We start from the raw sequence: 26,355 nt of genomic DNA on the forward strand, positions 1-26,355 counted from the left end.
AGAACTCAATAGAAGCTGGTAACATTAAAAATCTGCAGAAAATCTTCTCTAAAGTGACCTTTTATTTCAGGTGATTTACAATAAGATTTTTTAAAAAAAAGTGATATACTAAGCTTAAATTGAGCTCTTATCAGTTGATAACCTTACTATCTCCCTATATATATATAAATTTAATTAATGTATCATTGATCTAATATAACCTAACTGTAATTAAGGTTTTCTCTAAACTTAAAGTCCATTTTTGTGTTTCAGATTGATCATCACAATCTGTGGCTATCAAAGCATTATTATCACTATTACTATCAAAACAATAATCATAATCACGATGTTTTATCATTGTACCCTCATTTGTTCTCTCCCATTTCTAAAAAAAAAAATAAGAGCAGTTTATAATAGAGAAGTAAGAAAAATATCTATGGTATACTACTTCTGAGTTATATTGTACACAACGTTTCAACAATTTACATTGTTATCATCAGAAGAACATATTTAAAAAATATATAAACTTAGAAGTAGCATTCCAGAACTATAAAATTGTTGATCTTTATTCCTTAAATATTGCTTAAAAATGGGTTCCCTTATTTTCATTTAAGAAAATCAAAATACTAATACCTATATGAATAGAAAGTAGACGTGAGAAAGGTCATAAAGACTTTTTTTTGTTTATCCAGACTGTACATACATAGACATGTATGATTGGTTAAAACTCCTAATCATCTGCCATAAGAACATAATATGATTAAGAATACATGATAATTCATTAGAAACACCAATTAACCAAATAGCTTGCATAATTTGGCATTAAAAAACAAGGAAACCCATCTTTAAGGATCTACTTCCATGATCAATCTTGGAAGATGAAGGATTCCTCTAAGTAGAAAGGTATCAGAAGCACTGATTATTGGAATAGTTTAAATTGGTACAAATTGAATCTTTTTTATTAGTTTTCTGACTTTTTTACTGACTAACAAGAGAACAAAGTCAATTTGAAAACTTTTATTTCTTTCCACCTCAGTTTCTAGGTGCTTTGATGAGGTCAGCCCCTCTGACCTGCATCACAGACATGAAATATCTGAAGGTGTTATCTTGACCTACGGCTGGATCAAAGCCTAAATTTAGGCATTTCTACCCTATAGTCTATAATCAAACTTACCTGATAAGAATTATTTCGCTGACACTGAAATAATTTGATCATATTACCAGAACCAACACCAGTTAATGTTAAACATAGATCTAAATGTTTTATACTACCATCTTTACTTAATGAAAATTCCTGTAACAAAGAGACCATTTAGTAAGTATTGGTAATCTTTATATAGTGGAAATATAACTAATAATACAATTGGCACATATGAAACATACAATTGGCACATATGAAACATACAATTGGTACATATGAAACATACAATTGGTACATATGAAACATACAATTGGCACACATGAAACATACAATTGGCACATATGAAACATACAATTGGCACATATGAAACATACAATTGGTACATATGAAACATACAATTGGTACATATGAAACATACAATTGGTACATATGAAACAGTCTCAGATTTGAATTTTATAATGAAAATATGAGGTTGTTGATTTGATTATATTTGCCATGCCAATCATGCTCTGGTATGTCTGTGTTTTTTCTCTTCTTTCTTAGATCCTTTTTAATATATCATAGATGTGCCATCAAATGTTCAAAAACAGTAAGTGTGGCAAACAATATCCCATGTAAAAAAACTTAGTGAAATTTTTAATAACTCAAGGTACATTTAATGGTAAATTCACTAACATTATACAGAAAGAAACAGTGTATCACATAGAAATCACCAAGAATTGAACACATTAAATTCAATGGCATTAAAGGGATTGTAAAGAGGTTTTAAAAATCATCTAGAGTTTGATAACGTTACTAAGCGAAGGGCCTTGTCATATAGTATATTTTGGAATTACTGATGTCACCTAACACTTAGTTTTATTGGAATTACAGGAACCACAGACTTCTTATTGAAAATTGTAATGGTGCATATTGATGCTATCAGTGTCCCTGATACACATAATTTTTTAGAACACCTCTTTACAATCTCTTAAAGTAATGTTCTGGCATAGTACCTACCTGATTACCACCAGTGTGATGACAAGGATAAAGTCCTAATAAACCATTAGAGAAATGTCCCATAGTATCAATACATTTACTGTCTTGTTGTATACTACCATATGATATATCTTCTTTTTCAGGTATTCTATAGATAGAAAAGTCAGGTAATCATAGAGGGAAAACAATAGTCGATCATCTGGTTCAAATATAAACATAAAGGGGCACTCAGACCATAGTGATTATCAATTACGTAAGGTTGCGAATAATGAAAGTGGTCATGAGTTTTGAACGCAACTCACAAGTAAGATGCCCGAGAGTTGTGCTAACCGTACCTATCTACAGCTGAGTCGACTGGAATTACTATTGAAGATGACTAATTCAAGATCACCGGACATTCACACGACGATCAAGATCAGAACCCACAACCACCATTTGTTTGACGTAACCAAGCAAATGATATCATGTAAAGAACCAACCCTTTAACCGACTGTGAGATAGAACCTCAAAGATAGTGTAAGTAAGAATAAATGCAATATATATAAATCGGACCATTTGTTCTCCCCAATATATTTGTGCTCATGTTCAAATCATTTTCAAAAGCACTTATCTTTGTTCTCAGTAAGATTCTAAATTGAAGATACAACATAATATCCAACTTACTTTAATTCTGGGTAAACATTCTCTAAAAGCCATTTAAATGGTTTACATTGTAATCTTTCTCTTAATTCTAATCTTTTACTGATACTGAAATAACAAGTCAAAAATAATTTATTCACTATAGTTAAAATATATAGATTCCAAGATGTTCACTTCAAGATATCTCAATTCTCAAGACCACAGATAGACTTCTGCTATAATTGGTCCAAGAAACATAACATCATAATCCTATTTTCAGCTATGGCATATCCCCTCAGTAATTCCAATATCATTGCCATTTGAAATTTTGATCGACAATGGATTGCGAATTTGTAGCCGTTGACTGTGGTCAAATGTGACAAAGTCAATATTGTGGTTTCTAACTGAACTGGAATCACATGACTCACAATCATTGGTCTGGGGGCTAAGAAACTATGTATGTAAAATGATGTGTGTGGAAAAAAAATATGAATTTCATCAGTTGAAGACATGTGTAAATTGTGTTGTGTTAAATTGTTATGTACTTTGTTATTAAAGAAGTATGTTATATCATAATATATTCATTGTGTTTTCTGTTTAAAACTAATAATAATATAATATTTGAAATAGAACTTACTCTCCAAAATCAACATGTTTAGCAGATGGTACAGCAGAATAATAAAATTGTTTATAATCATCCATCCATACTTCAGCTGCTCTTCTGGTGTTTCTATTAAAATAGAACAAAATATATTCCCAATGAATATTGAATGAAAAGTTTTCAGTAATACAGGGCAATATAGAAATATTGTCTAGATTAAACTGCAAAAAACTAAATTTAGTTGGCCTAAGTCTCAACACAAATTGATGCAAACTAATGGGGGATCTTTAACATGCACATATTGGAAGCTGCTAGACAGACATTACTGCATAGGAGATTCGGGTTGAACTATCGGAAGGTATTATCTCTGGTTTATTCCCATTTCGCCCCTTCCCATTTCTCTCCTTCCCAATTTGCCCCTTCCCAATTTGCCCCTTCCCATTTCGCCCCTTCCCATTTCGCCCCCAATTTATTCCCATTTCGCCACTTCCCATTATGTCCCTTCCTGATTTGCCCCTTTTTTTTATTTTGCCCCTTTTTTTTTTGCCCCTTTCCCAATAAGTCCCTTATTCCGTTTTGTCCCCTTCCCACTTTGCGAAATGGGAAGGGTCGATGTGGGAAGACACCATTATCTCTACCTATGCCAGAAATAGAAGCTTACTTACTGTTTCTAGCTAAAATGATACTTACCTAGTAAATATATTACCACTACCACCAGGAAAGGTGTAGGGATGTTGTTTTCTAAAAACATGACCTACTCTACTACATGGTATAATTTCTAATGATCCATGACACTGCCACACACGGAATGATATTTCTACACAGACAAAAACCATAGCATTAGATTACTCACTGTCAATACCAGTCAAATAAATCATAAGATAGGCTTCTGTTACTCAGAATGTGGCATGAATATTCACAAAACAAGCATGTTTTGAATATGATTTTGTCCTAAAGCTCCAAATAAAGGCAGTATGTTTTGTGGCTCTAATCAAACATGACTAGGAAACCCTTTTGGATATGAGTACTTTGCTAAGGTGAAAAAAGGGAAGAAAAATGAAAACAATGTGAACCAGACCTTGGAATGGAATCTGCATTAATTTCAAGATTGGACAAAAATGTATTTCTGAATAGAAACTTCATTAAGAAGTATAGTAACTTGTCAAGGATCCTTGCTACAAGCTTGTCCTTAGCCAAATCTCTTGGCATTGATCTGTTCCTGAATCATCTGCATCCATAAAGTAGGTGTACTGGATTAATGCGGTAAGATGACATGTTTAAGGTTACCACACTTTCACATGCCACCAAGCAAATGATGTCATCTGAATTTTCAATGCTCTAACAGACTGCGCTTCAGAAATCATTGATATGGTAGAAAGTTATCCTACCTAAATTTTCTCCACCCCATACATTCATCTCTGGATCATACTGTCCTAACTTATCAAACCAACTTTTATCAATAACAAATAATCCACCAGCTATCATTGGTGTTCTGAAACCAAAATTAAATATTATGTAAGGCAGAGGCAGTCATTGATGTTTCCTGGATTGTCTATAAATATTTACAACTGGGACGACTGTTGTAAGAAGGAAAGAAGACTCCATGACAACCATTAGTTCAGCCTAAACAAGCAAATTATGCATGTAAAGTATTCAATGCTATAAACAACTATGCTACAGAACCTCAAAGAAAATGTGAAATTTGTGTGCTCATTCCAAGATGTTCACCCTGACATGATAGCCCATGATGATGATTGCCATTTCATTGCCATTCTGTGTAGCTCTAAATATGCCTACCGATTTTATGAGCAATGCAAATACAAAGCCTGAAATGGAGTTGTATTTTCAGAAAGAGCAACATACCTGATGGGTGATATAGGATTTGATGATCTTTTCTTTCTTTCATCAGCTGTCATATAATCCCATTTAAACACTAGATTCCAATCAAATCCTGAAATAATGCCAATGGTTCCATACAATTGAAAACATTTCAATGTGTACTGACTTCTCTCATTATTTACAGCATTTCGCCAGATTCACGCCACATTCAAACTTTTTCAAATGAAATTGAAATGAAATGAATGGAGTTTTACATCCTACTTTTCTGCACCAAGTGGGCTAATGCCAAGCAGGGTGCAATGAGGGACGTTTTGCCGGGACAGCGGCTTTAGTCTGCTCTTTTTCGATTTTCAACTGTCGAGGGATTTTTAATGTGCACAGCCTGTAGCACACGGGGCCTCGGTTTATTGTCCCATCCGAACGACTAGACGCTTTTTCCATGTCAGCCTCTCTTACCTGCATCACTGACAGGGGAAACTGGGTTGAAAAATCGGAAGGTATTATCTCGACCTATGTAAAACTTTTTCAAAACTCACATATATGTGTCAGAGGTTGTCTAGAAAATATATAAAAAATTAGACTAACCTCCCTTTAAATCAGCAGACGCTCCTATATAGTCAAAATTATCCATACTAATAACATCTATAATGGGACTAACAACTCTTGTGGCATCCTAAAACATCAATTTTAGAAACATAATATTAAAGATTGATCATTTTTGGGGGTGGATTTGAGTCTTGATTAATACCATATTTCCTCCAAGGCACTTAATTCAAGCCTGGGATTGTGTATCAACTTCTATTGATAGATTGTAAAATTTATGATGCATCAGAAAAGGTATGTGTCTTACCTCAGCTACTCGTTCTAATAATGGTTCTAACCAATGTTCATTACATTCACAATGACTATCTAGAAATGTTAACACTGGAGCTTTAGCAACATTAGCACCCTTCACTCTCGATCTTATTAAACCTGAAATAGACAATAATATACATTTAAACTGCAACATGATCAAAAACTCTTCCTTCTCTAACACCTACTACGGTTTGCTTCTATCTTGAAGAGCAAATCATAAAAGTATATAGGCTTATGTTTAAAGATGGGTTCCATCATTTTCATTTATGAAAATCAAATTCTAATACTTATATGAATAGAAAGTAGAGGTGTTCTAATTAGCTAAATTAGAAGAGAATTACCAGCAGAATTCCAATGAGTGACTGATCAAAATCCAGACTGTACATACATGGACAATTGGACATTTATGATTGGTTAAAACTTAAATTATATGCAATACAAGAAAATAATGATATGATAAAGAATACATGCTAATTCATTAGAAACACCAATTAATCTTAATTGCTTAATTTGACACTAAAAAAAGGAAACCCATCTTTAAAAAGAGTATCAATATTATAAGAACAAGGTTTTAGAATGCACTTTTTAAATGCAAAAAATTACACCAAAAGCTAACAAGATTAACAATATATTTAATTGAATATGTGTGTGTTTGCTGTATTTTTATCTCTAGTGTGGTTCTAATGCATTTCATATCATAAACCTTATAGATAAAATAGAAAAAGATTAGTTGTCAATATTTCAGGCTGGCGAAGCAGATATGGAAAAAGTATGTAATTTGGATGAGACTTGTGAACAAAAAGACATCTTGACTACTGTCTGAGTAAAATTTTCCTCATTGTACATGTCATTGCCAGTTTTCATTAGCCTTATCAATATAAATGAGAACTCCACTTTTAAAACTTGCACTAATATAGCCTTAAGGTACTCAAATTCATTAAAAAAATCTTCCACCAAATTGAACATTCTCTATTCAAATATTTTGTTAAGGTTCAAGCCAGGAATTTGTGTTTGGCCTCTATTTTAGGTTTCAATATCCTAAAACTGTACACTATTACATAAAAACAGTCATTAAAGTCAAGTTAACAACATTTTGAAACTCTTACCAAAATAATGAGCAAAGTAACATTTTTAATTTGTGTTAGCAGTATATCACTACATGCTTTCTACAGTAATTGAAAAGCCAGACCACCCACTTTTTAAATATCACTGAACATTTAAAACCAAACTACAAACATGCTTTTCATGAACTTGCATTGTTTTCATCCTCTTTAAAAAAAACTTTATAAATGTTAACAATTTTAAAACAAGGCATAAAAGTCAGATCACAATTTCACAGAAAAAAAATTTGAACTCAAGTATGTTTGCTTACAGAATAAAAACTCAGTAATGTTTCAACTTCTATTGATTGTAATGTTGTACAGCTTTAAAGAGATTGTAAAAAGGTTTTTTAAGTATTTTATGTGTATCAAGAACACTGATATCATCAATTTGCACTATTTCAATTTTCAGTCTGACGTCTGTAAAACTAAATATTCTTTATCAGATTAAGGCTCTTCACAATTACTGATGTCATCAAACACTTAGTTGTATAGTAGAATTGATAGAACCACAGACGTCTGATTGAAAATTGGAATGATAAAAATTTATGCTATCAGTGTCTCCGATATACATAAACAATTTAGAAAACCTCTTTACAATTCCTTTAACTCAAACCCAAAGCACCTAATCACCTAGCAGACAACTTAGCCATCTCGGCTCATCTGAACTATAAAGGAAAGAATGTACATGCTTTGTAATAAAAAAAATTAAAAAAAATCTTTTGTTCACAGATCTATCAATTTTTGTTGACATTGTAAAATCATTCTTGTTTTTTTTTTCTTTTTTGTGTCTAGAGATGAAATAATCTTTGTTTTAAGAATATTAACATTTATTTTCAACTATGCTTTACACTAAATGGATATTTCAAAATTTACCAAATAAATTGGTGCATACCCCCACTGTAACTAATTTGACATTTGAAATTCTAATGTGAGTTCTAAGCAGGTGATCTCTAAACATTGTACTGTACTCCCTAAAAACTACCACAGTTCATAGAATGTTACCTCACAGAAAAAAGAGTTGCATAAAGTATTAAATTTATCACTTTATTTTTAATGGGTACCATATACATAATCACTGGTGTTTGATAATAGATCATATACCAGCCAAAAACCTGTTTTCTTTTATATACCTATAATTATTCTTTAATGGGCAGATTTCCAGATTTTAAAATTTTAAACAAAGTAACAAAACTATCACAAAAAGCTTAATTGAAATCAGGTGGTTAATAGCAAACAAAATTTAAATTTTGGCAAAAAAGTGACAACATTAGAAGTTTTTAGAACAATTTCAAAATAACTTCCATTAGATAACATTTTAATGAAAATGTCAAGCTAACCCAATTTAACAATTTTAAATGACTAACAATTTTAAATGACAAGCAATTTAGACATCACCAGACTCTAATTTTTAAAAAAAAGTAGTGTAAATGATAATATCATGGGACCAAACTTTTCTACAATAATCCCAAAATACTGAATTTGAAGAAACATTGCTGATGTCAAAACCAATACCATCATAATGCATGAAAATTTAATAAGGCTCAATCAGGCGATATAATATGTAGAAGTTTCAAGAAGACTATTAAATTCATTATCACCTTCTTCTTGACAAAAACTATCCCAAAGATTAAAGTCTTTGAATGGCATTTAGCAATTGTGAGTACGATATATGGACACAGCTTTATGGAACAACGGAAACACGTCGAAACGTTGCATAAAACTTTACCCAGTGATTGTTGTTCCATAAAGCTGTGTCCATATATCGTATCCCAAAGATTATCAAAACATTAAAGATTGGATGGATTTTGTGTCATGTGAACAGGCATTCGTTGTGAAAACCATTTCTGACCTGCTTCAAGAGGATTTTACTGTAATGTAATTGGCACATCCACTAAGATTTGAGAACATAACATATAACACCAGGTTTAAGAAACTATGAATACCAGGTAAAAGGGGTTATTCAAACAAAAGTGCTTTTTCAATAAATTAGACAGTAGGCCCCACTGATAGTCTTAGAATGTATTTATTTGCTTTGATAAAAATATCATCTTTTACAGGTTTGGCTGAAAATTGACCTCTATAAAATAAAATTTTGAAGACATAATGTGTGATCAGCTCATACTTATATTTTTATCAATGCAAAAGCATTCTAAGACTAACAGTACTATTTTGAGGCTGATATTCCAATTCTCATTAATAATGTAATAGGGAAAAATTCAAAAAACCTTTTCTTTGCTCAGACAATATTTTTACAACAAGCTATCAAACCAGATGGTTGTAAATTCTTGATTAGTTCAGTAAAAACAAGTATAACTTGTACCTAGTAGTAGTAAATTCTAGTCTAGGACATGTCTCCTAGTTTATTTAAGATTACTGCTTGTTGATACAAGAATTTAAAAGAGAATGTTAATCTATTTTTGTTTGGGTTAAAACATTGACACTGGGGGTTTGTAGACTCAACTTTCAACCACTGAGGTTACTATAAACAATTTCCAGTATTTGACCAACAGTCAGTGATGGTCAGTCAATGACCATTGCTTAGTTTACCTATTACTCAGGCCATACTGCACCAGCAGTTCTAATTGAAGAAACCACCTCTATTGTTTAGACAACTGATTTACAAATCCATGTACAAATAATTAGTTAAAGACATGGCAATAACTCTCTTTAACACACAGACTAAAATACAAGTTCTTGATTTATATATATTTGCCGAGCATGTCTAAGGGGAGTTATTACTTTGTTTAGGACTCAAATGTGGCTGCACTTAAAAGGAATTGCATGTATTATCTAAATCATATAAATATAGTATACAAATTGATAAAATTCTTGAGAATTTCCAATATTGTAATTCATTTTGTATATCGTGGTGACCGCTTGAAACTTCGTACATGCCATATTTGGTCACTTTGACACCGTTCTAAAGCTCGTAAAAGCGCTGATCTTGTGAACAAAACCTCGTATTCTTAGCTTGATTGTAAGTTTTTGGTTCAAAAGGCCGGAGTACTCAAATTGTTATACGAGGTTTATATTTACAAAGAATGAAAAATCACGTATTATAAAAATAACAAAAAAGATTTTAACAAACTACAAGTACAAATAGTTTTTTGCGTTTTTCTCGAAAAGTAATCTTGCATCATATATCGTTATATGAGGTTTCAAGCGGTCACCCACGATCTGTATCTATTTTCATCAAAGGTTTGTAGTTAAAGTAAGTCCAGAAAAGTAGAACAGATTATGTTGTCACAATTTTGCAAAAATATCTTCAATGAATGAAATGGCATAATATGCATTAGCAACATTATAATCTAGTCAAATAACCTTCTGCAAATACTAGAACTAGCAAAAAGATATCATAAAAGAGAAAATCTAATTAAATCTAAGTAGAACTCTACTTAAATAGCACAGAATTAATGAAAATAACTTAAAACAAAACCACAAAAAGCTATAATTTGCACTTTTTGTATAAGTTTCTTTTTTACACATTTTCATACAAAATGCCAAAACTATAAAAACCATAAACTATATTCCCTCATAAAAGATAATGAAAACTGACAGAAATCCCCACAATAATAAATATTGATTTGTGCGTAAAACTGGCGTTAGAATTAAGCCTAGAATATTCATAAGATAATGTACAAACATCCTAGGATGGAATATCATCTTGGGAATATTTCATCTTACTAATTACTAGACACTTTATATACATAGTAACTTCAGTAGATATACCAATCATAATTCTTGGTTTATATTCCTATGTCATTCAATTAGTCACACAATACAATGCAGTGAGCAGAGAAAAAAATCTGTTGCAGGATTTTGTCAGCAGCAGGCAATAATTAAGGCCTTTTTCTTTCTTTTACAAGATACCCCTGACACAAATGCTAAAGTGATACCACGTCTTAGAGTGAACATAAAATTTAAGAATTTTAGACTTGCCTATAAGAGCATTATATATTCATCAGTAGATATACCTGGTGTCATAAATAACATAACAGGATCCTTATATAATCCGATAAATCCAAAAAACTTAGTAATTATCCATAAATATGCAATAAACTATTGAAAAACGCTTAATATTAAAATTAAGCGTTTTTCAATAATTACTTAGTTTCATGAATTTTCCAATTTTCTAGATTTTACAGGGATTCTATTGTAACTTTATTACACCAGGTAAATTCACTGATGAATATATACTCATATTGACCATTCTTAAGAACTGAAATTTTATGTTTATTTTAAGATGTAGTATCACATTAAAGAGATTATAAAGAGGTGTTCTAAAATTTGTATGTGTATCAGGGACACTGATAGAGTCAATTTGCATCATTACAATTTTCAATCAGATGTGGTTCCTGCAATTCCATTTAAATTTTGTATTTGATGACTTCACTTATTGTGAATGGCCTTATGTGAAATAGCAAATTTGCGATTAGTGACACTTAGTTTTAGAGGAATTGCAGGAACCACAGGCGCCTGACTGAAAATAATAATGGTGCAAATTGATACTAATACACAATTTAGAAAAACTCGTTACAATCTCTTTAACATACCGTCAGTTAAAATCAAACCATTCAGAGGCTCTTGTATTTTGTCTTGTCCTATCTGAACAGCTGGATGCCTTAATGTCATGTCAACCCACTAACCAACATATCAGACAAAGGACTTTATTTACTTGTATCTTAAAACCATCAAAATGAAAGTTTTAAGAGAAATAAATGTCTTGTACAGTGATAATCTAGATAAGTCTATAAGTCAGGTTAACTTAGTAGAAAGTAATGATATACAGTTTTAAAGGTCTGTCATTAAATATTGTAGTCCGAAACATCCAGCCTCTGATGGATATTTTGACAGTTGTCAGCTGTAGTCAGAAGAAAAAAGACCCTGTTAAATGGGGATTTTCCACACCTTAAAAGATGCGTTTTCTCTAACAGAATATTGAATTACATTAAGATGATTGTAAATTAGTGTTGGGCATCACCGTAACTTTCGGTCTATAAATATTGATGTATTAGAATTATCATGATATCAAAACACAGCTAGACTTGTAATTTAATTATATATTAAAATACTGCCGTGATGTTTTGTAATTTTCACTGTCAGACTATTTCAACACAAAATTATCAATAAGATAGTAGATCACATCCAAATCCAAACATTACAATATGTTGCTGATAGAAAAGAGGAATTTTTGCACTTGATTTTCATTTTTTGGTCATGTACATAAGTTTTTTGAAAATTGGTTGAAACTTGAACCAGATATTGTGTTTTACCATTCAAGATCACAAAGGTTGAGAAGGTAAGATTGGTTAAAGGCTGTGGGGGCGGGGGGATGCCACAGATTAGGGGGTCAACTTGAGATGGTATTAAAAGACAGCCTCATAATTGTAAAGACAACGAAAAAAAAACCCAAAACCTCAACCTTACACACCAAAAGACATATCCAGAAGTGGAAAATTGTGCATAACTTGGAATTGATCCTAAAATGGTTTTATAAAGCACAACATCACAATTTGGTTAGTGAAACACAAGCCATGAAAGGGTGAGAAAATCTCTTTTGATTGCTTTTAGCAAAAATATTTATGTAAGGGATGACTTTTATTGAATTATATATTGTGAGGTTAGCCATTGTTAATATGACCTTTACTTGAAGTTATAATATGATATTGTAAATATTCTATGTTGAAGTTAATGTTTATATAACCAGCAAGAGATAAATTATACAGTTAATTAACTTAATAATGTTAGTAGTAATAACTTGGCAAACTTGACTTGACATGTTATTTCTAATATCAGTATAGCAACTCCTAGCCAGTTTTTTATAATGTTATCTTGTCACATACCAACCAACCAAGTTTTTCATTGGCAATTTAGCTAATCCTCATATACCAGCTTCTTGATGCAGTCTGTATCCCATAGACAGAATTGAAACAGGGATATTTTGAAAATCCCAAAAAAAACAATTGTAGACCTATACACTTGTTTTTATCATGAAATAAAGAAGTCAAGAGCTCAATTTCAGCTACCTGTATCACTTTTGAGAAAGAGACTTTAAAATCAGCTTGTCTACAATCAAAGAAAAACTCCACTACTATACAAATTTTACTCTCGATTTCGTCAGACTTTGGACAAGATTTTGATTAATGGAATTGTTGCTTATACAGATATTTATTGCAGACAGAGGTAACAACTCTTAAATTTCAAACAAAAATCAAACATGACCGGCAAATAATATCAAATTAACATCCCTGAAGAGGGCTAGAATAGAATAAAAAATATCTAAGTTTAGAACTAGTATAAATAGAAAGTCAATGAAACAGTAGTGAATGGTTAATGTAGTAGAACTAACAATAGCTATTTGTTATATTTGAAGGAATTGAACCAATATTGAAGTTAGGAGTGAGATTGTATTTATCCATCAACTCTAGTTCAATATCAAATATATAACATTTCAACACATGTATTTCACACTTAAAACCATTTCTACCATAGTGTAAAATACAACTGACCTAAAATTTTCAGAGCAGCTATTGGCATTTCAAAAGTGGGCATCAAGAACTGTTGTTCACATGTTGAATATATTCGGCAAGCACCTTTTTTTAAGAGCAGTGTAGAAAATTTTTGCACAGGCAAAGCACTTTTCTATAAGCAGCAAAGAAATTTTTGCATCTTTAAGTCACAGGCAAAGCACTTTTTCTATAAGCAGAAGAAAATTTGTGAATCTTTAATTCTCAGGCAAGGCAGCTGAATATTTCAGAAATTTTTTAGTCCAAGGCCAAGCACTTTTCCATAAAAGCAGCAGAATATTTGAGAATCTATAAGTCCAAGGCAAAACACATTTCCATAAGCAACAGAATATTTGAGAATCTTTAATGCAAAGGCAAAGCACTTCCAAGGTATTGGCAATTATTAACCAAAGCTTCAAAATATACACCTAATAATGATAAATAACCATTTACATTACCAAAAACATTTGTGGTCATAAAAGATCTTTAAAGCAAACAGGCCAGTTATCTCTGAAAATATGTGAATAATGAAGCTAATTCTGGCAGCCTCATGATGGTCACCTTTTGGTGGTCAGAACAAACTGGTGTTATGTAAGTGGCTAGTGTTCTGAGGTTTCATTAGAACGTATCATAACTGTCACCATTTTTTTCTTAATTTTCAGCACTAATGGTGTTTACAAGCAGATGACAATTACACTTAATTCAACTTCTTTAAGAAAAGTTCCACAAGGCAAGCATGCAGTGAACGGTTTTATTTAAACTACAAGATAAGTATAGTTCTGAAACTACCAGATTTTGCTATGACTGAAAACCATATCAAAATCTTATGAAGCTGAAAGGGGGAAATTTACTGACACAAACACTAGCTAGGCCTAATACATGGAATTATCACTTTTTATTCCAAATTCTATTACTATTAGAGATATTAAATTTTGCATGAGAGGACTCTACAACTAAATTTAGTAAATATTTCTGAAACATGTTGACACACCATTCTAGAATCAACAATGAAATCTATAATTTGGCCCTTTCAAATCTGGGCTATTACACAACAAAATTTACACTTAAGGTTAATTTTTGTCATTTTGGCATAAAGTCGAACATTTCTAATAAGAAAACAGTTTTATGACCAGAAAACAAACAGGATTATAGAGTGTATAAAATGTCAACAGACTGTGTTAAGCCAATAGACAACACAAAATGTTGCATGTTTTTAATTCTCTTAACAAAATAGTTCTTAAAATGTTTGTGAAACACAAATTTAAAAAAAATCACAGCTACAGTGATCAAACATTTTTAAATGTTTTAAGATGAATGTTATTTTTGCTTTTGTGTTAAAAATTTTCGAAGCGAACTCATTTGTCATTCTTTATTCTTTCAATTTGTTTAAAAAAGTCAAATTTGAACTGGTTTCAGTTTTATATTACATAACCTATATCAAAATCATCATATTCACTTAAATAGTAACAAACATGTCTTACATAATATTTGTAATACATGTGAGACTTAAAGGGGAACAGTTGTCATTTTCAGGGATAGATTTGGGTCTTTATTGTGCTTTAATAGTCTTAAGAAGTACTAAAATACACGAAAATTGCATCATCCCTTCAAATATACCTCAAACTAGAAATTTCACTGTCTATTCCTATATATGTGTTTTCTATAATATAGCATAGTCTCACTAAAATTCGAGTCAAATTTTTAACTTTCAAATGTGATTGATAATAGATACACATGGATTTGAAGGCTCAAATTTCGACCATGAGCTGTGAACACTATTACTGATTATGTAAGCTAAAAATATTCCTGTTTCTGAAACTAAGGTATGATTGAACGGATAGTGATGGAGCTCCTTTAAATGTTTTTTTTTCATATATTATATTGCACCAAACACAAACTATTGGAAAATTTTAGGAATTGTCCAAATAAATCAATGCAGTGGTTTGGAATACTATCTTCATCACTCTTGTCCATAAATCAAATTTTTACCAATTATTTCTAAGTGAATATGAACGAATATATACCAAAAATAGTTATCAAAGCCAAATAATGAATTTGTCTTTCTTTAAATATTCAGTTTTGTATTATCACAATTTAAATAACGACACTTCCCTCTTCAGAAATTGCCTTCAGTAAAAACAAACATCTACTGGCATTTATATCAATGTAAATTCATTCAAAGACTATATAAAAGTTGATGTTTGAATTCCTATTACAATCGGTAAAATTCAATCTACGAACTGGAGTGCAAAGACACCTAGATTATTTTGCCAGATGAGAAAGTGAAAATAGAAGAGGGAATTTCTCTTTAAATTAATCCATATGGTTTTGATATATCAACAGTCAAGTATAGTGTTTATAATTAAGCTATCAAATTAACATGTTTAATTTATCAAACTAAATACTAGTGACATATCTATTGAAGATCTATCTCAAGATCATGGACTATCACTTTCAGTTTACTACCAACTGTTAGATCTTTATCAACACATCTTCCTACCAAGTAATTAACTGCTAAATTGCTTATAAATTTTTTTCTTAGCTGTGTACAGGATTTTACATGAGTATTCCTAGGCATGTCATATACTTTTTTTATTCTCCCAAAGACCAGGTAGGAACGATCCCAATGTAAGATTCAAAAGTTCTATTAAAGACTGGTCATAAAGATACCCCCGGTTACATTACCTATGCTGTCACTAGTTAAGCTTACTTTTATTCCTTGTAAGTCTCTGGTATTTAATGATTGGACATTTTTTAAAGGATATTTTGCTTCTTTGTCATAAATTATACCTGAAAATGTTTCTAAAGTATGTTATTTATATTTATGCATCTATTTGATCAAACTGAATTTGTTTTAAAAGGTTTGATTAAAAATGGAGAGTATTAATTGTTAATTAAGCATTTTCACCTAAATTTGGTGTTTGCCTTTAAAATGGCTCAATATCTCTACAATTAGGCATTTATTTCACTCAAATTCATACAGTAGTTTTCAAACAGCTGTCAAAAAGCATGAACAACCTAAAAGCCTAACATAACGGTTTTAAATATATATGGCATTCAAAAATTAACGGCTGGATTCTTTTAGTTAAAACTTTCATATATATAGTTAAAGGGCTAATTTCTTTAGATTTTCATGTATAGTTTTAACAAATTTGAGCAAAAAAAAAATTACAAACTACAAAAAAAAAACGGAATGTCCCTTTAAGGCTGTGTATTAACGCTTGAATGCTTATTTGCACACATTTGTACTTAATCTACCAGAAGGTGCAACCTGAACTCTTCTGAACACTTGATACCACTTTGCTATTGTGTTTACATGGACTTTCATTCTGGGCATCTGATAATTATTGCCATAGTAAATACCAGCAATTTTTTCACTGCCAATCTTTTATATATATATTTACATTTCTACTATCACTCCCTTCCTCATTTATTCAGTTTGTCACATGATCTATTGCGTTTACACACCAATAATGAATGCTCATGAGACCAATCTTTAATTCTTAAATATTCAAAATAAGCCTTCAAACATTTAATACTGAAAGAAAATTGAAGGTACTTTATCATATATATTCGGTTCATCCTGCCAGACAAAATGAAATTCACTATGGCAATTTCTTACATTATATTACTCAAGAGAGTTTCACTTCAATTAAACTTTAGACCACTTAAGCTTGCTTTATCAATTATTTTAAACATAAAATCACCGCTGGGCTCCAATAAAAATTCTGATATTTCATATATTTCTTAAAAGCATTGGATTCCATTATTCAACTCATAAAACCACAGAACTCTGTATCATTACACTAAATACATTACTCAATATTCTACAGTGTAAAGTGAGATAATTGCACAAGTCTAAAGGTGCAGTCACAAGAACAGTCTTGGTCTGCGATTTTTGACTAGAGTCTTGTCAAGACTGACCGGCTGTCGGCACACAAGGAAGCAAAATTCTCCAGTCAGTCGTTTTCCACTATGTCGATAATCAGGTGCGGATCATGCAATTTGAAGAGAAATGAATCTGATTGGATACTAACTCTCTGTCTTGCAGACGATAGAAATAATCGGAGACAATTATCAAACATGTTTGATATGATCAATTCTGTCAGGAACAAGATAACTTGGGCACACGTGAGATTTTACTCAAGATTCAAGAATCTTGATCAAGACTACGGGTACTCATGTGCCCGCACCATTAGAGTTAAATAAAAATATAAGAATGAAGCTGAATAATAATTCTAAAGACTTAAATTTCCAGTGAGTTTTTTTTGTATAATGTTATGTTCTTGTATGTCATGTTAAGTGAAAAGTTTGTTCATTACACATATATCATTTAATGACTTTAGTGGCTTACTCACACATAGTTCAAGTAGGGGGCATGCCATTGAAGGTACAGGGGCTGAATTTGCCCCTTTTGATAAAATGGTTTGTACCCCCACTTCATTTCTTAAAAAATCATAAATTTGACTCTTAGATTTTAGATTTCATTTGTCAGAATGCACTAAATCAATTCTTTTTTCAATTTTTTTTGAAGGAGCTCCATGCACCTATGCACTTCCTAGGAGTTGCTGAATTCTGAATCTCAACATAAGGTGAATATGTAGCCCCAGTCTCTGGAGGCTAGCTGACTTAGTAATAGAGATATCAAAGTTGAACTATGCATCAATTATAAATACTTCTCGATCGGCGTGTGATACTCTGATGACCTCGAATAAATCATCTTCACTCATAATCCCAGTCAACCTAGATGTAAGTGGGTACGGAAAATTTGGGAAAGATCAATGCCAAGAGGTTTGACCAAGGACCAGCTGGTAGAAAGGATCCTTAACTGTGAATCTAAGTTGTAATCCTTGTAAAATATAGTTGTTTCGTTCTTTCTTTCCTGCTATTGAAGTTAGAAACTATTTAAGTTTTAAACTGAAACTCACCTTCCCTTTGTTCATTGCGTATCAATTTTACTTTTTCTATTGTAGTTAATTCTAATCCATCTGAGGCTACAAATAGAGAGTACAAAAACATTACTTAAAGCATTTTGATTGCTTAAGGGATCATAGAGCCTAAAGTTGCAGTCTCATTCGACTGAAAATACCTGAATAAGTAGAACCAGATAACCATCCTCCATAGAGCTAAACATAAACTACCTGAACCACAGAAGCCATGAAAGATAATGAAACACTTACGATCTACACTGTTATCATCTACCAATATAATTTCTTCTATTAAATTATCAGGACTTCTCAGAAAGACACTGAAATAAGATGAAATGGATATATAGGCACAGCTTATCACTGGTTTAAGTTTTATACAATGTTTCGACTTGTTTCCCCCGTCCTCCTCAGGAACATGACAACAGGGGGAAACACATCGAAACATTGCATAAAACTTTAACCAGTGATTGTTGTCCCATAAAGCTGTGTCTATATATTGTGCTTACAATTGCTAAATGCCATTTAAAGACTTTAAGATGAAATGGAGTTACTAATCTGCACTTGACCAATGAAAGCTGGCATTGCCATGAAGTGTGCAATGGGGAACAAATCAAAAAGGTATAACTGGGACATATATATGCTGGGATTGAACCCTAGACCATCAGGTGAGAGTCTTAATCACTGAGCCATTGCTGTTTCTTCCAGAAAGTCTCTAAGTACGGTAGTCTAAAAAGAGCAATTTACATCTAGTTACAAATATTTAATTGAATGTTCAAAAGTAAATGGAATGCTATGGTAGAATAGTCAAATGATAAAAACCACCAGTGCTATGATATATATGAATACCAGATACAAACTATGATTCATATAATTACCTTATAATTGTACGTAGTAATGTAGATCTAGCCTCATTATGAAATGTAATTATAACACTAGTAGCTGGTAAATCTACTTTCCATTGGTTATCTCGACATCTAAAAAAGTTTTAAAACAACATTTCAAATCTATGACAATCATAATTTGTCATATTTTGACATTGCTAGAAAACAGGATTACTAGTACTAAAGTATTTTGCAATTCCAGACTTGTAGACTATTTTACATTATATTCAAACATGAGCACCCGTGTCGCCTTATTATTATTACAATATAAAGAAACCCAAGCTATGCAGTGTGCAATGATAGAAAGTTTGCCAATACAGCAATATTAGCCTAGAGTCCTTTTTCAATTTCTAATTTTAAGAGATCTCTGATGTGTATTCTCTGATGTAACATGTAGCACTTTTGTTTTGTGAGTACTGACAACCTCCATTACTGAACCCTTCAAAATCACATTTTTCTTATTATATTTAAATGAATTGGAATATCAATTCTGATATAGTACTAACAGTATAAGATTGCTTGAATGGTTTAAAAAACAATTCCAAAAAAAATTTCCTTTAACATGCCCCTTTAACATAAGGATATTTTAGGTCTACTTTTTACCATCAAACACATTTTAAATTTTTGGTGAAATGACATAAAAAGTGCATTCTGAAATCACTATGGTTGGAGAGTAACGCAAGTTGTAAAACCTGAATATCTCAACAAACCTATTCTTATGAATCATAGTGAGAAAGACTTGCTCTCACTCCTCTTTGGACTAACTGAAGAGTTTGAAATGAGAAGATATGAATACTTACAAAGAATGTCTTGTATCAGGAACACTGCGATCAGATTTAATATTATCACTAGCTAGTTGATTAAACTTATTTTTTAAATAACTATCTTCTCCTTCTTTCACACGTTTTTTATCCACATACTTATCTCCCTCAAAATCTGTCCAATGAACTTTTTCACCTTCATTTTGAATAAATTTATCACTTTTATCCTCACTTTTTATCACTTTATCTTCATTTGGCACTTTAGCAGGTTTAAAAAATAGTTTAGGATTTCTTGGAATGGCTATGTCTTGAAGTTTGTAGTCATTTTGTACAGAGTCTTTGGATTTCTCCGATTCAGCGTCCACATTTCGTTCATCACGATCAACAATAATTCCATCGTTTGGGAAGACATTTTCATTGAGATCCTTTATTCCATTTCCTGAATTATTCTGAAAATACAAAAATTGAAATTTTTTAAAATATTCATTTAAATATAATGTATTTTGTACACTTTACCATAACTCAGGTTGTCAACACTATTCAAAACTGATGTCCCTAATTATGGCAAACCGGTTCATTATTTTTCTTCTTCAGAATGGTAAAGACAGCTTCACAAATGGTAATCTTTAAATACCTTTTTGTACAAGAGACTGCATAAATTAACATGAAAACAGATTCATAAACCTTGTTAAAATTACTAAAATTATGCATTCATTGAAATATTCCACAAGAACGGATTTTTACTTTAAAAGAGTTCCACAGAAGAGCATTCAGAGAACAGTTTATATTTACAATATACAAAAGTAAATGTTCTAAGAAAGTTTATTTTACTGTGATGGAAATAAGCATTTTTATTGCTGGACCTGGAACAGTTGCTTTATCATGGCCTAAAAACAGACTAAAGCTTTTGATACATCACAACTACTTTACAATGAAGTTGGTTCAGCAAAAGACTATTCAAATTCATCAAAATAGATTGAAAATAATATGAGAGCAATTTAAGGGGGTTGACTAGAAATGTACAAAAATCGCATAATTCCTTTAAGAATACTTCAAACTAGGAATTCTTCTCTCTATTCCTATATTTCTTTTCTTCACAGAGTATCTTAAATTGACGAGTCGTCATTTAACATTCAAACGCAGATAATTCTAGACACAAGTGGATTTAAAGGCTCATATTTCGTCAGTGGGCTGTAGATACTATTACTGATATACTTAGCTAAAAAAATTCCTGTTTCTGAAACTAAAGTATGATAAGTCCAAGAAAAAAATAGCGCACCTGTCCCTTTAATGCATTGGTTTGCTAGAAAAACAATACAAACTTTAATAAAATATGCTCTTTATCAATGTCTACATGTACATGACATAAACTCTAGATTGTAAACATAAAACATAAAGAATAAATTTAAAATCAATAACACTATCAAAGTACCCAATTAACAGTCAAATTAAACAGCGAGACCACCTGTCAAATTTCTCTTCAATTCTCTAGTGAACATGACTTTTATTATCAAGTCAATCTATACTGTGAGAATTTAAATCCTTATTCATTTTTTGGAATACTACCTCTTTTTATTCTCAACTTTGACAACAAGTTTTCATCAGGCTGCTATAAAGCTTCCCTTCTTGGTCAGTTATATTAGAGTGGTTTGCAAAAAGCCTAACCAGTGGAACTCTTCTTGAAGAAGTCAAATTTAGTAGTAATAGTAATCCTGATGTTAACAACAATGGCACAAAATACAATGTAATTCTGAGGGAAAAGGTGAAAGTCACGTATTAACAAGCACAGCAGAACAGTTACATTACACTATTTTATTGAGTCTGTTCTGAGAACTTTCTGAGACCGCCTCCTTAACATTGGTCAGAAGGGAATGGTTCTCAGAACAGTTACCATTTTACATTACCAAAAAATTTACACATATTCTGCCAAAAATATTTCCGGAGATCAATTTAATTTTGATCTGATTTCATGATATTAATATTCTGATTATTTTTTCTATATAACATAATAATGTACCATCTTGAATATGTATTTATCAATTATTTCTATACATACAGTGTCATATACTACTAATAACAATTGTGACTAATTGTAGAATAATAGATGATAATCATATGTTACTGATTGACTATTGTTCTAGTTTACTTTCTATTAATATAGCATGAAATGGGAGTAACAACAAAATTATATCTAACTTTATATTACACTTAAATCGGAAATATTTCACGAGATATGCAACAATAGTAAATTTACATCAATAAGAGCCGCATCACTGCCAAATCACTTTCCAAAATAAATCAAAAAGAAATCGCATATGGGAAGACAATTTCCAGGTTGACAAACCATGCATCAAATTATGAATGAGCTCTATCAGCTGGTAAAATAAATATTTAGATGACTACATCCCTTTCAATCATCTCAATAAAAGACTAGAAAATATCACCTATGAACTTGTTGATAATTTCATTTTTAACATTAATACCAATTAGACTAGATTTCTCTAGAAGTGTACAGACTTTTCCTGTATCAGTAATTCAGATCGGAAGGCTGACACGGAAAAAGCATCCAGTCCTTCAGATATGTCTGTGAGATATGGATGTTTGAAATACCTGGACAGATAGGAATTGATAAAGATATGGCTAATGTCCATCTGAGAAAAAATATCCCTCAATACACAGGATGTAAAACTCCACTGTATTTCATTATTTTGGAAAATAGAAGATAGTACATGTAACTAAAGCTTTTGTTTGTTTCAGTTAGCATAAACTTGTTACACCCCACACTTCAAATTCAAACCAGATTTTCTACTAAAATCTTAATATTTATTTACCTTTTACTCCACTTACTCCACACATAAGCTTATTCATTCATAATTCAACAAGTTTACTTAAGAGACAGTCGAAATATTCAAGTTATTCTCTAGAACTCCAAAAGGGTTGATCATTATCATAAGAAAATGATATGACTAAAAATTAACCTAAATTTGGGTAAATGATTAAATTAACTTGGATTCTCCAATTCCAAGTGACCATTGCCAAATTTAATTCAAGTTTCAATTGTGTTTGAGTGTTTGAGGTGGTCAATATGAGTGTTTTTTTGAACATATCACATGATGTTATTGAAAAAAAAAATTATTTATCCTGAATGCAGGTGAAGATGGACAGACAATATTTTCCTTCTCTCATAAATAGTATGATCATATTCATACTTCCTTTTAGCTAAGATAAGAAAATAACACATTGTAAAAGCAGGTACAAATGAAATTGAGCATGTCGTTCTTTCTTGTTAGTTTTTTTAACTGTAGTAAGTTTTGTATAGCCCAGATATAAAGTTGTTCTAGTAGTGGTTTCGTGGAATGTTTCTGTTTTTTATGAGTTAATGAGATTATAGTTGGTGAAGTTATTGATTATTAATGTTCTAGAAAAGCTAGGGTAAAATTATAAACATCCTCCCTGTACTATTATTATTAATAACTAATCAAATATATAAACTTTCATTTTCTAACAGCTGTTATACCCCCTGTGTAGACAAACTGTACATAGCTTAGTCTTTTGAGTGAACTGAAAGCTAATGACATCATCACATCTGAAAGTGTTTGTGGGTTCTTATCCAAGTTGACATGCAAAAGTCTTATACCTTAGACCTTATATATTTCAATATAATTTTATTCAACCCAGCGATAAAAGCGTACCGTACTGGTATGTTTCAAAAACTCATGAAAGATCAATGCATTTCAAGAGCATGAGCTGGAGAGATGGTAGACAAGATCTTTGAGATTTAAATGAGTTCATTTGGATATGGAAGCTGTGATGGTCCAAGATGCTTCCAGCTGATAGTCATTTCCAATTCTTCCAGTCACAAGAAGCAAGGTTGACCTTAGTTTCCTAAGATGTTTCCTTTTATTCTTTAAGAATAACTAGGGTGAAAAATTCAACTAATCAATCACAGTTATTAAAACTCCTCTCTGGGGAAGAAATAACATTTTCAAAGAATTTCTTAAATTTAGCCTACAATGTTAACAAGTTCTGAAATTGAAACTATTAACAAGTTCATATTTAATGCTTTCATATAAGCTTAAATGTCAATCAAAAAAACACTGAAATTATTGAAACATAACAAATACAAAGTGTACCATACCTAAATATATTGATTTTCCTATCACAATGTTTCTTTTTATAAATTTTATAGGTTTACATAACCTTTTAGCGTAAAAACTTATTTTGATCAAATTTCATACAATTATGGTGGCAAAATGAAACCATTAACTTGCTCTGGGTGAGTTTAATATTTGATGTTTGAGGGTCTAGCTCGACAATCAAATTCCTAGGTCATAAGATGATTGCAGACAGTTCTACATTTACTCAGAGAGAAGTAAATACATCTTAATCAATAATTTCATTGGAAATTACATAAATCAAAATCTCTCTATAATTTTTCAACTTATTCAGAAATAATTCTTTACTTAATTTTTTCTTCTAGATTTTGGTAAAGAAGGCCTAGCATTACTTTTCTTTAAAATGTTTTCACAAACTAGAAACCTTTTAATTCACACCCACTCTTTATATTTCAAATGTTGTTGATAGGGCCACATAATGTCAATAATGTAAATAACAACAAGATGCAAATTCTGTTTCAAACCATGTAAACAAGGACATTTTACTGAACCTGTTTAACTTCAATTCTTAATTCATTTACAGTTCATCTTACTTCCTATACCTTCTAAAAAAAGAATTTCAACAGATTCTTAGTTTCTTCTTCTGCACGAGAAATGATATGAAAATTATTTCAAAAATAATATACTATATAGAAACTTTCATAACTCATTATACAAAAGGGTGATACTTTCTCCATTGTGTATCAATGAAATATCCTATCCTTTCTATGATGGGAAAATGGGCCTAATTTGTCACTACAAGCTCAAATGCATAACAATTCTAAAGGGTACCAAATACCAAATTGAAAACTTATGGGGACAAAACATATGTAGTTTGCTTGAAAAACTGGAAAGAGCTTCCAAAAGGCTACTACTGTTCTCAAATTCAAAATACACTTATATTATTAAAGGAACAGATGTGCCATTTTGGGGTCAATTAGAGTCATGATATATGTAAATAGTCTTCAGAAGTACTTGAAATGTATGAAAATCATACAATTCCTTCTAAAATATCTCAAACTAAGAATATCTATTTCTATAGATATCTTTTCTATGGCAGTGTCTCAAGAAAATAAGACGACTCATCTTTTTAACATTCAAATGAAGATAATTCTGGACACACATGGATTTGAAAACTCAAATTTCGACAGTGAGCTGTGAACGCTAATTACTGATTGGTTTAACTAAAAAATTCCCATTTCTTAGACTACGGTATGATTGGTCACAAAATGGCGCAACTGTCCCTTTAATAATATCTAAGCAAAAACTTAGCTTTAGCACTATATCTATATGTGGGATGTCACAGCTTATCAAATCAGATCAGTCTTCATAAGTTAAAATACCTAATATCTAGCATGACAGTTATTTTCAGATAGCAAAATTCAATAAACACAAATATTCAATTATTATCTATCTAGAGGCCAATAGAAGCTAACATAGATAGATAAAATCATAGGGGTATGTTAAATTTCTTAAACTGAACACAAGGCAAAGTTCAGCCATGTATTGTGTTTAAATTTTATGATAAGATTATATCCTGTATGAACTATTTATGTATCAGTCCAATATTAAAATGATTAATAAGAGGTTTTATAAGCTTTGTACAAGTATTGGTACACATAAGCTTATTAGACATTTGCACAATTCCAATGCTTCAAGTAAACTTGACCAAACATGACATAAGTATCGCAAATACTACATTTGGATATCATAATCTAGTCATAAATCTTTCCATCGACTGTGTTGGATGGGCAAGCAGATAGGTGTAAATGGAAGCTATATATATAAGTGTATATTTTACACATACATAGACCAGGAAACTAGTTAGTCCTTTAACAACTAAAATCTACTATTGTGGCTATAATTTTACTGATAGTATAAGAATTATTTTGCATTGATAAAATTTTAAATTTAACATTTAATCTAAACACACATTCCTAAGAGAAATTTCATGCTCAATTTTTTGGCTGAACTTGCCCTTTCTTATTGCAAAAAATAATGTACCTATGTT

General features: G+C 31.2%; 1 protein-coding gene across 1 annotated transcript; it reads right to left on the minus strand.

The window, feature by feature from the left end:
* Positions 1-190: 190 nt before the first annotated feature.
* LOTGIDRAFT_107687 (hypothetical protein) lies at positions 191-20,381 on the minus strand (the record flags this gene model as incomplete). The annotated part of the gene is made up of 14 exons (XM_009065415.1): positions 191-364; positions 1,154-1,273; positions 2,120-2,246; positions 2,762-2,845; positions 3,354-3,446; positions 4,008-4,134; positions 4,706-4,809; positions 5,181-5,268; positions 5,742-5,829; positions 6,007-6,128; positions 18,549-18,614; positions 18,801-18,868; positions 19,424-19,522; positions 20,230-20,381. Coding segments are annotated over 14 exons (1,512 nt in total), but the record flags the coding sequence as incomplete, so codon positions are not given.
* Positions 20,382-26,355: the final 5,974 nt, after the last annotated feature.

The sequence above is a fragment of the Lottia gigantea genome (genome assembly GCF_000327385.1).
Source record: "Lottia gigantea unplaced genomic scaffold LOTGIsca_7, whole genome shotgun sequence".
NCBI classification, from domain to species: Eukaryota; Metazoa; Mollusca; class Gastropoda; family Lottiidae; genus Lottia; species Lottia gigantea.